This window comes from Cajanus cajan, chromosome 10, assembly GCF_000230855.2.
Source record: "Cajanus cajan strain Asha chromosome 10, NIPB_CcT2T_4, whole genome shotgun sequence".
Taxonomy (NCBI): domain Eukaryota; kingdom Viridiplantae; phylum Streptophyta; class Magnoliopsida; order Fabales; family Fabaceae; genus Cajanus; species Cajanus cajan.
The window spans coordinates 13,181,275-13,193,694 of record NC_138526.1 but is presented as its reverse complement, the minus strand read 5'-3'; the positions used below and the strand labels follow the sequence as shown (position 1 = coordinate 13,193,694).

At 30.2% G+C, this 12,420-nt stretch overlaps 1 protein-coding gene across 1 annotated transcript; it reads right to left on the bottom strand.

Annotated features, from left to right (window-relative positions):
* Positions 1–4,618: 4,618 nt before the first annotated feature.
* On the bottom strand, positions 4,619–11,946 carry LOC109805569 (uncharacterized). The gene is made up of 5 exons (XM_020367702.3): positions 11,827–11,946; positions 10,830–10,894; positions 9,315–9,785; positions 6,094–8,158; positions 4,619–5,896 (listed from the first exon to the last, which is right to left on the bottom strand). The coding sequence occupies exons 3-4, from the start codon at positions 9,764–9,766 to the stop codon at positions 6,103–6,105; spliced, it is 2,508 nt and encodes an 835-aa protein (XP_020223291.1). The 5' UTR covers positions 9,767–9,785; positions 10,830–10,894; positions 11,827–11,946; the 3' UTR covers positions 4,619–5,896; positions 6,094–6,102.
* Positions 11,947–12,420: the final 474 nt, after the last annotated feature.

Genomic DNA, 12,420 nt, shown 5'->3' with positions numbered 1-12,420 from the left:
TGTATTTATCAAGATTCTGATACTTGAAATTGCAAAAGAGGCATGGGATGAGTTACGTACAGGAAGAGTTCCAAGGGAGTGATAAAATGAAAAGAAATGCAAGTATTAAACCTAAGGAAAGAGTTTAAAGTTGTAAAAATGAAAGAAAATGCATCTATAAAAGATTTTACTAACAAACTTTTGAAGGTTGTTACCCGAATCAGATTAGTTGGTGAAAAACTTAGTGATCAAAGAGTTATAGAGAAAATCTTGGTGTGTCTTTTAGAGATGTTTGAATCCAAAATCTTCTCACTTAAAGAAAACAAAAACTTTTCTCAAATATAAATTGTAGCTTGTGAATGTTTTGCAAGCCATGCAAAATGAAGATCTTTAAGGATGAACGAAAACACTAAAGGTGCTTTTGTGGAATATATATACAAGAGGAAAAAAACGTGAAAATAGCCACAAAGGAAAAAGGTTGGAAAAAAATAGGTTTCCATCGTGTTGTCATTGTAAAAAGAACAACCACACTAATAAATATATTTTAGATATTTTATTTGTACTTAAAATAATAAATCAAAACCTTTTGAGTGTGGAACAAATATTTTGAAGAGGCATTTTAGACTTGAAAATATGATTCAAATGCACTCACAGTAGAAGCTACTCAAGAGGAGGTAACTTTTGGACATAATCAACTTGAAAAGAAGAAAGAAAATAAGGTTTTAAGGTGAAATTTATCTGTAATCCTTTTTTATGGGTCATACAAGCTACAATTAGCTTGGTCATGAATTTGGCCAAAGGAAGAGAAAAAATTTTGATTGGCTAAATTTAGTTGGGATTATTATACTTCTTATCAATGCAGTAGTGAGCTTTGTATAGGAGAATAATCTTATAACAATTGTTGTAGTTCTTTTGGCAAACATCTAGAACCTTCAGCTCATCCAACATATAGAGTCCCCCCAATTTACGACTTGTCCCAATCAGCCTCCTAAATTGTTGATCTTGTACATAACAATTAGACATAGAAAAATAAAATTCTTGAATGGTCATGTTATTTTGCTTAAGAGTTTGAATATTAATTTCTAACATATAGTGTTTTGCAAAATTAGACCTTTCATACAACTTTTGCAAATGATCCCAAATAGCCTTGACCAAATCATACTTTGCAAGTTGCACCCCTATCGGCTAAGAAATAAAATTATTGGTCAAGGTAATAATTTTTGAGTTTTTTACTTCTCAAGTTTCTGAATCCTTTGTAGATTTTGCAACTTGATCATATAAAAGCTTAGCAAAAGTTCCATTAACATAGCCCTACCTTCTTTTGCCTTCCAAAAAATTCATCATTACATAACTTCAATAAGAATAATTATTCCCATTCAAGTTTACAATAATCGATTGAAGAGAATCATCCTTGTCACTGGCCATATTTGCAAACCAAGGCAATAATAAAGTACAACAACCAAAATAATAAAGCAAAATAGATCACCAAAATTGTCACGCTAAAACAGAAACAAAATCACAATAGAACAAATAAGGTTGCAACAAACACAAGTGTTGAGGGAGTAGTGAAATTGGGTCACGAATGTCGCGAATCAGGTCGAACCAAGCTCTAAGAATAAACATAGTGAAGAAGAAAAAGAAGAAGAATAACAAGAAAGGGGGCTAGGGTTTCATTGATAATAAGAACGGTATCTCAACAATACAAAACACAAGAGAGCAATATATATATATATATATATATATATATATATCGTAGAGAAAAGATAAACACTAAAAGGAGGTTGAATAATGTATATTAAAAGCTTACACTTTTTACATAGTGAAGTAGTAACGCTAGTTAGATAAAGTGCAAAGAGAAGTCAGATGGAATACTAGATATTTTTATATTGGTTTGTCTCAACAACTGAGACTATGTCCAATTCTCAATCCAACTAGATTGAGTTGTACTATCTTTCAACAAAGATAAAAGTATTCTTTCAACAGACCACTTCTATCTCAATCCTAAGTATTCTTTGACTTGCCTCTTCAAGTAATTACTCAAATATTCTTTCCATAACAAGCTTTTCCAGGCTTATTAACAACCAAGTATTCTTTTCAACCAAGTCTCTCCAAGTTCAAATAAGTATTGTTTTACAAACAAGTCTCTTCAAACTCAACCTTATAAAAATGGTTATAAAGGTTATAGGGATGTTGTGTTTATCTCACTTAGACATTATACAACCAGTATAGAGCAATAAGGTTTTACAAAAAAGAATGAAGATTATATGCAAGTATAATTTACAAAGAGTGTTTCCTCATGTATGTTTTTGTACAAGTCTTTTTTTTTTCTTCTTAAGCTTCGAATCTTCTTGTATAGTAGCTTGGAGAAGATAATCGTTACAACACTTTGAGTCTAGCTCACAAGTTTGCTTCATTTGTCTTCAACATCTTTCCTTGTGATGGGAGGCAACCATTGACTCATTTAATGTAAACATTAAATGCATTTCACCAAATGGTACTTCTTATCTGATCAAGGAGGCTACTTATCATCTTTCTAAACCAAACGGAGCTTGTAGAAGCAATGGCACTGTAGAGCAGTAACAATGACGACTTTATCTACTTTTCTCCATGACTTTAGGGATCTTTGTCCTTGGTCCTGATGGAAAGCATGATCTTATTCTCTTTAACAAATTTGTGTGTTCCAAGATGATTTTCTAGTTTGATTTGTTAAGGAATAAGACATTCAAATTAATTTTTTCATTAGTCTCAATAAAGAATGAACATTTAATGAATATGAGACAAACTATATGCTTTATCTAATTCACATTGTCTTGTAGACGATCTACGTCTTATACTTTATCCGATAAACATTTTTGAAGACATTTTTTCTTACAAAAATATTTTGTTTGTTAACATTAAAACTCCAAAACTTGAGAGATCTCCAAGATCATCTTTTGACTTAACACACACACATATATGAGAAATGATCTACTTACTTTAAGAGTAAGTTTTGATAGACTTGTTTTACTCAATAACTCATTTTCTATATCAAATTTCAATATTTCAATCGTGGAATTCAAAGTTCTTAATATATAGATCAAGTCTACAAATTTTTTAAAAGATTGAAAATCATATGATACTTTGATATATATATATATATATATATATATATATATATATATATATTTAAATCAACGTGTAAAATACTTTTATAATTAATTTTGTTAATTTGAATTAATAAAACAAAGTATCAAATAGTCTTCAAATTTTTAAAAAAATTATAAACTTGATATATACATCAAGAACTTTTAATTTAGCGGTTAAATTGTTAAAATTTGATGTAGAATATGATTTATTGAGTGTGGTAAGTATATCAAGACTTAGTCTTATAAAATTTTGATCCCACCGTCAATTTGATATTTGATAATCATTAAATTTTGACATTGTTCAGTAACTTGCCACCACTGAAATATCGTGATATTTAGTGATGTGACATGTAGAGATACAATTAAAAAATAATAAAGAAAAGATCTTTGTTTATATGTATTATAACGAATGATTAAAATTTATTTTATTAATAAATCTTATTACGTAGTTTTTTTATCTTTAAATTTCATATTACTAAATGTCACATAATTTAAGTATAAATAAATGTTAAAATTAAATATCAATAGATATCAATCTAGCGAGAGAATCAAAATTTTGTATTTTTATAATTGGAGACTAAATGTCTCTATTTTAAAATAGAGAAACAACAATTGTGAATTAACCAAGATAGAGGGACCAAAAGTGCAATTTAGCCAAAATTATTACATTAACTATATTAATTAAATACTATCACATATGTTTGATTTTATTATACTATATATATTATTTTTATTTTGATAACTTTAAAAATATTTATATAATTAAAATATTTATTTAAAATATGATTAATTCTAAAAAGTTTATAATAATTTTTAAAATAATAATTAAATATGTACATCAAGATATATATTATTTTTTACATTAAGAGATAAATTGTTAAAGTGTAACATTTATATTTGCTAAAGGATAAAAGTTTATTTTCAGAGGATAATGATATATTTACATGGATGTTAGTGTAAAAGATATTTTAGTAATATTTTTTTTAACTAAAGTTAACGGAGTTTTTAAAAAAATTAAAAAAATAGGTAAACATTGAAATATAATCCGTTGAAAGAGAAGACTGTAATTTTTAAAATAAGAGAAAAAAAAAATATAATATCAGTACGTATCTCTTAGGAAAAAGGAGTGTAAGTTACTCATAAACTTATTATCAAGACACACAAAACAAACAAGAAAACCACGTGCAAAGCAAAAGTGAATCGACTATTTATATTAAAATTATTGTTGGTTGACCGAAACACTTCTCACACAATAACAACATTTTTTTCATAAAAATTGTATCATTAGAGTTATTTGCGTGGAATATAAAAATAAGTTATTGGTTTTAAAAAAAGTCATATATATAGACAATATAACACCAAAAGAGACCATCAATAAATGAACTAATAATTATACTTTTTCAGTTTTTGAGCAAGGTTTTAAAATATTAAAAATCATGTGGTGAAAATTGTATCATTGTCTAAAAAAATGCACAATTGTTTACAACAACAAAAATTAATAAACATAAAAAATTCCAAAATTGACAATAAGAAACTATTTAAATATTTTAATTAAGAAAATTTTAACTCAATAAATTAAATAAAAAAATTTATACTATATACAAATAATAATATAGTTACAAAAAAAAAAATTAAAAGAAAACATACAAGAAAATTCAAAAGGAAAAAAAAATATTGAGAAGTCCATCACAGAGGAACCAAAATCTCAATGGTAACATATATGCAACATTCACATAAATGAAGTTCATGTTGAATCATTTTGATAAGAAAAAAATTGTTTTCTTATATTATAAAAGTGGAAAACTCTACATTTACCTTCTGATTGAAATCTCAATTATTTTGTTTGTCTATCAAATAATTATTAAAAAATCAAAATATAACTCAAACAATAAATTATTATGTACACTGAAGTTTAGAGAAGTCTCTCCATGGCTTTATTATATATGCCTGCTGACAAGACCTCTCTAGCCAGATCTTTTCACTTTCATAAGCCCAGAAATCAAATTAAGAACCAATTGTTTATGACATTAAACCTCAATTCCTTGTGCTTGAAAATAATTATAAAGTATTATAGAGAGAATATAGAACTATTCATGACTTACTATATGTTTGTTCAAAATATTATAATAATTTAAAGAAAGCATACCGGTGGCCCAAGAAATGGTATTTAACGAAAGTAAACTTCAATTCTTTCTTTGCCATTTTCAAATCATATTAGTCCTCAATGAATTTAAAATTACACATTTATCCCTGGAAATAAAACTCTTCACCCTTGGAGATTGATGAAATAGGCGAAAAAGTAAATAGCGAAACGATAAATCGGAAAATTGCATGAAGGCATGATAGAAGAACACATTAAAATTAAGAAGCAACACATTCAAATCATACTTGGTTTGCATAATTAAGCATAACATGTTTGAACATTGACCAAGATCCCACTCCTAGACATGCATGCATGCACTGGCATTCATTGTTCATCCTTAATACAAAATTAAGGGTACCCTTCGTTTTATTGGACTCCAAAATAATATTTACAAAACCAAGAACTTCCCCAAAATACAATCTCCACCTGTAAAGGAAAAACAGGTTCCTTCAACTGTAAACTACCTGTTTTTGGTACCACTGGTACCTTTTTAATGAAAATTTTCTTAGCCGTTCAAAAAAAAAAACTGTAAACTACCTGTTCAAACTTACACTCATTCAAGTAGACTCTTGCAGCTTCAGTTTTGGCAACTATATAAATCCCATCTTTGTTCCTATTCCAGCAATATACTCTACTTGAATTTTCAACACTGGCAAAATTACAAAGCACCGATTTCAGTAATCTGCCACATGTTTAAAATTTCAAATAATTGCCAAAATTAAAACCATAGGGACTATTTTGCCACATAATGGAATTTTAACTTGAAAAAACCAAAACCAAAACCAAAACCAAAACCAAAGGAGGCTACTTTTATGAAAGAGTGAAACAGGTAATTTATGATTTTACCTTGTTTCTTTAGTTGTATAGCCAAAGATAATCTTGGCCAGTTGTTGTCAACAAGGGAAAGTCCATGAATCCATAGTTGAAAGCAGAAGCATCAGATTGGGGATTATATGTATCCCATTCATAGGGAGGATCTATTGGAGTTGAGACACTTGCATGCTGCATTGGGACATTGAGTACTTCAGATTCCAGCTTGTAGCCATTGGCTCTATCGACACTTTCTCCAAATAAATTCGCGTCCACATGAGGCTGAACATTTTGCACCTGCTGGTTTTGGCTTGCTAGAGGAACATTAATCAAGTTGTTGCCAGCACTTGTGGATTTGTTCTGCTGAACATTCATGTTGTTGTGCATCAAACCTGACCCCATATTCATTTCTTCATGACTGTCACTGTTAATAGTAGCTTTCTGAATTTGATTCACACTTGGTGCAACAGTAGTGTGCCTAGGTTGACCAACAGGAAGAGTCTGATTTTGATTCACACCTGGTGTGGCAGTGTGCCTTGGTTGACCATTACTGAGAGCCTGATTTTGATTCACAATTGGTGCAGCAGTGTGGTTAGGTTGACCAAGAGGCATTATATTAGGGTTATTGCCACTTCCAATCTGAGACATTGACTCATCAACAACCACTTGCACAGGGCTTTTGCCTTTGTATCTGCATGTTAACTGGTGATTGTTCCTCGCATTCCTGTCATTGAACCCAAAGGGGGTCTCATCATGATAAGGGCATTGAAGGTTGTGGCAGGAATAGGCCTCATGAGGAATTGTTATATCTTGAACAGCCCCAGCCTTTCTCTTATTACCACCATTATCCGGTGGCATAACAATGCCATTGTTCATTGCAACCATACTATTGTTGTTATTACCATTAACAACATTGGTGGTTGGAAGTGGATTATTTTGGCCCCCAAGAAAACTTCTAGCACCACCTTGAGCAACATTGGTAGTTGGTGGTGGACTGTTTTGCCCCCCAAGAAAACGTTTAGCACCAACATTAGCAACACTGGTGGTTGATGGTGGATTATTGTTCCCCGCCAGAAAAATTTTAGCACTACCTTTGGTGGTTGGTGATGGGTTGTTTTGTGCCTCCAGAAAGTTTCCAGCACTACCATTAGCAACATTGGTGGTTGGTGATGGGTTGTTTTGTGCCTCCAGAAAATTTCTAGCACTACCATTAGCAACATTGGTGGTTGGTGATGGGTTATTTTGCCCCATCACAAAACTTCTAGCACCACCATTAGCAACATTGGTGGTTGGTGATTGATTATTTTGCCCCCCAAGAAATTTCCTAGCACCATCATCGGCAACATTGGTGGTTGGTGGTGGATTATTTTGGCTCCCAAGGAAATTCCTAGCACCAGCATTAGTAACATTATTGGTGGCTGGTGGTGGGTTAGGCTTAGGGTTATGGTTAAGGTTTGGGTTAGGATTAGGGTTATTTTGCCCCCCAAAAAAATTTCTAGCACCAGCACTTGCTAAGAGTATATCATTATTGGTGGTGTTATTTTGGCCTCCAAGAAAATTTCTAGCACCACTTGGTTCAATGCCATAACCATTTGTCTCAAGGAACAAGTTAGCCCTTCTCAAAGGTAGTGATGATGGGAACAAGTGAGGGTGCAATTTTTTGGCAATTGACTCTTCACGTTTGACCACAGCGGTCCAAATAGCAGTTTCTTTGGCAGTGAGCTTGTCCTGAAGGGTCCTAGAGTGGCGCACAATGTTTTTGATCCTAGTGATGTCAGGGGACATGTGTTTTATGACTGCAGTGAGCACACACATCTTCCAAACCTTCTTCAGGTCATGGGGCTTCTTGTAGGGAGGTGGGCCTGGGTCCACCGAAAAGCCCAACTCGGGCCACCACGTCTCCTGCCCAGTGGGCCACCATGGAGGGGTAAGGCCCTTGTCCAATGGGTACCTCCTCTGGGGGGGATCACAGTGCTGCATCAGACATGACAAGAGTGACCCAAGAGTTGTGTCTGGCAGATCACACAAGGCGTAATGGGTTGATGGGTCTCCACTGAATGAATCGTTGATCTGCTCATCAAACCCACTTTCTTCTTCATACCTATAACACAGGATCCATACAATTAGTACAAACAAATTTCAACAAGTAATTCTATTAATACACATTTTTTATATATAAAGAAAATTATTCACTTGCTCTCTATAAATTATAATTATTCACAAAAACTATCTGATGGTGATAATTTGTTACAAAAAGTTATGTGGAGAATAAAGGTTTAAATTTTCTCATATAATAAACATTAAAACTATGAAAACCAAGGAAACAAGTTAATTAATCTAAAACACCTTAATTTTCATCTTTTTTTTTTTAATTAATCCTACAATTCTTATTATAATAAAGATTTTTGCTAACCTGGAGTAATTAGTAATGGTAAACAAACTTGAATCTACAATTTTGAGTATTGTTAATCAACGTTTACAGCTTTCACTCTATCCCAATTATCTTGCTAAAAGGGAATAGAAGAATCTATTTCTAACAAGGGAAAGGCTAAAAGTACATTTTCTTAACATTATTCTAAATGCATTATTTATTATTAATTGAAATTTATATTAGAAAATACAAAAATAAAAATAGAGCCTATACTTTTATTTAAAAAGTTTTGCTCATGAATTTATATTTTTTAATAAATTTTAATCAAGAATATAAACCTTGTTAGAAAGAATATGTTATGAAATATATTCCTAGCACTCCTCTCTTAACAATTAATATATAATTAGAATTTAGAAGTTAATATCTAGAAGCAATAAAAATTCAATAATGCTACATTTTTAACTCTATTTTAAATTCACTACTTATTATTAATTAAAATTTATTAAAAATCACAAAATTTTGTAAATTTTACTTGAATTTTTAGTTTCTAATAAATTACCATCAATAATAGAAAACTTGTTACGAAAAGTATGTTATAAAATATATTCCTAATTATACTTCTCATATAACAATGGTAAGAGTTTTAAAACTAATCTAGAAGCAATACAAAGTCAGGATATACTTCTTTAAAACAAAAATATACAAAACTATGACAAACATATGCCTTTTCATAATTTAATTCACATATATTATCAATATAATATTCTTCTCACAAATGACTAACCAGAGAATTTACTATATGATCATGTGAATAAATAAGATAAAATTTAAAAGTGGACAAGTTTCAGTAGACATGTATAGAAAATTAAGGGTTTTAGTGTTTTACCTAAGCATTGCAGCAGGACCATTACGATCAAACCTGACCCTATCCTTCCACCAAGCACGAAGGTTATCAGAGGCACCACTCACTGGCTTCCCCTTCTCGGGAATGATGCCATAAACGAAGCCTCGTACATCACAAACCTCCATCATCTTCAGCATGTTCTTCAGCACAGTGTCTTGTGCACGAGTCATGGCTTTTTTCTTCAGCATCTCCACCGTTTGCCCTTTCTCTCTCTCCCTTCTGTCATCCTTCAGCTTCCTCAGCAACATGCGGTCCCTCCACATCCTCGTCTCAAGCTCCTCGATCGTTAGCTCTTTCTCCTCTTCTTCCTCTTCTTCAACCCTTGTTTCTTCTTCACTGTTCCTCGATGAAGGGTCGAAGACAGCAACACCAGCAGCCATCTTGTTGTGATCACTCGAGGTGTTCATTGCTTGTGATGTCACCGAGTTTTTCATTCACCTATCTGCAGTGAAACTAATAACAACAAAATAAAAAGCTTGTTATGTTACTTATGTATATGATCAACCATGCATTGAGGTACGTAGAAATTTTTTTTGACAATGAAGATTAGATGAAAAACAAAAATTAACCTAAAGAAAACATCTTATCAGGAGAGAAATGTCAACAAACATGATTCTTCATATTTTGTACACAGGATGTGTCGTTGAATTCTTTACCTTAAATCAAATCAAACAAACGAAAGGTGTTTGTTTTAGATAAATTTGGAACAATAACGAATTGTGTTTCGAAAGGTGTGTGTTTTAGATGTTTGTATAACAAAAGTAAATAAAAGTTCAAATAATTGTTTTTAATGTGTGACAATTATTTGATGTTCAAATAACGAAAGTGAAAATAAAATGTTTTGGACGTGATGTTACATTACATGTAATTTTCATCCAATCTACTTTGTTCGGTCTAGTAGTAGTGAGGGTGTGAATAGTTTATATAAAATTTTATTGTCATTATTGTAAATAAAAAATATATAATTTCTGTCTAATGATAAATTAATTAAATAAAAAATATTCATTAATTATGGAGAGTTAATTGATAGAGAAATTATATTTATAGATATGTTAGAAGTTCTTATTGATAAATTAATTAAATATTAATAAATTGCGGAGGGATATAATTAATAGAAAAATTATGTTTAAAGATCATTTTAATAAATTCTTTTAGAAAAAAGAGAGAAATGTCAAATAAGACGTGTTGTGTGATGAAAAGAGATAAAGAAAATAAAAAGGAAAAAGAAAAGGAAGGGATGTACAGATTTAGGTAGATTTTTTATTTTTTATTTTTTGTTTACAGGCTGAGAACTTTTAGAGTGGCCTTGTGTAAATTCAGAGTAAATTAAACAGTGTAGGAAAATGTGGAATTATTTTCTTTATACATGAAACATATATATCGTAACTCGTTTACTTTTTATATGAGAGTAGTTAATTTTTTTAAGCACAATAACACTGCAATAAAACGAAAAGTAAAACCAATAACAAAATTCTGGGGGAAAAAATATACACTTACTTGTATTTGGGAATTTAGGAGCTAAGAATCCGAAAGGCCCCTCTTGAAATTTTATGATGACGCATCTGCAAAAAATACAAGGTACTAGTTAAAAGTTTCCCAAATTTTATTTTATTTTTTTATAAAAAAAAAAAAAAAAAAACTGCACAAGCAATATAGATAAAAAGATGTTAAAGTAAAAGAGGGAAAAAAAAAAAACCGCTGGCTCAAGCGTTTCATCCATGAGATGCTAGTGATGTAAAACTTAGGAAAACATATGAAAATGAAACTAGAGAAGAAAAGCATAGAGATGTACGAGTCTGTTTGAGAGTATTATGAAAATTAAATTATTTTAATGATTGGTTATTGTTATAGCAAATTATAATTGAAATTAAATCCTTTTTTGAGTAAGTTTTGTGAAAAATAATTTTAAGATGTTTAATTTTGTTTGGACATAAAAAAAAATAATTCTATCTAGTAAATCAACTTAAAAAATTGGGAAATAATCATAGCTTCAAATTTTTAGCTTTATAAAAACAACTTGTTTTTCAGGAAAAAAAAATTGTTTATAAATTTAAGTTGTTACCAAACACACAATTATTTTGTATAAACAACTTTTCTCCCAAAAAAAAAAAAAAAAACAGGTGAATGATCCGAGATTAATTAAATCTCTCCCAAACATGCTTGTAACCTCTAGACATGTTTTATAGTGAAAACCAACCTAGACACAACAATTTCACATGATGAGTGGAATTAAACACAAAATTATACACTGAAAATTGTATGAATTATATTTCAAACATGTGAATTTTTCTGTTTAAATTAAATGATCATATGCACAACTTCAAGGACAGAAAGTGATTTTACTAGTTTTTTTTTTTTTTTTTTTTTTTAATAACAAGACAGTTCTGTGATTCTTCCTAATCATATAGAAATGAATCAAACAAAGAACAAAACACTGAAGGGAAAATGAAAGATTCAAAAATTAAGATGAAAAGCATATAGGTTGAACTCATACCAAAACCATTCAAGGACAGGAAGGAGGACGTACAAGGGGAGATGGTTGAGTTGAGAATGAAATGATTAAGAGAGTGACACAAAGTAAAGTGAATAACCCAGGAAAGAAAAATAGATAGAGATCATTGTCACAAGAACACTAGTTATATAGAAAGGTAAGCAAAACAATTATGGAAAATTACGTTTTAATCATGATTAAAATATGAGTGATTTTAACTACCTTATGCTAAGGTGCAAACTATACCTTATAATGAAATTAATTTATTTTATAAAAAAGAATGAGTGAAAGGCTGGCTTCAAGGTAAGAAATTAAATAAACTTACTAAGCAATACTATTCAAATCACACTACTTGAAGATAAGAGTGAGTTTGTTTTTACAATACGCGTGTACTTTTTATAAGAGATAATTTTTCTTTTATCGTGTAAAATTATTATGAACAGTGGCGGAACATCAATAAAAAATTTGAGGGTGCTAAATTAATTTTTTTATATATAAATTAAATTTTTTATTAATTAAAAAATAACAAAAAATTTTATTTTCTCTACTCAAAATAAACATGCATAATAATAAAATTCAAAAAAAATATTATCATTC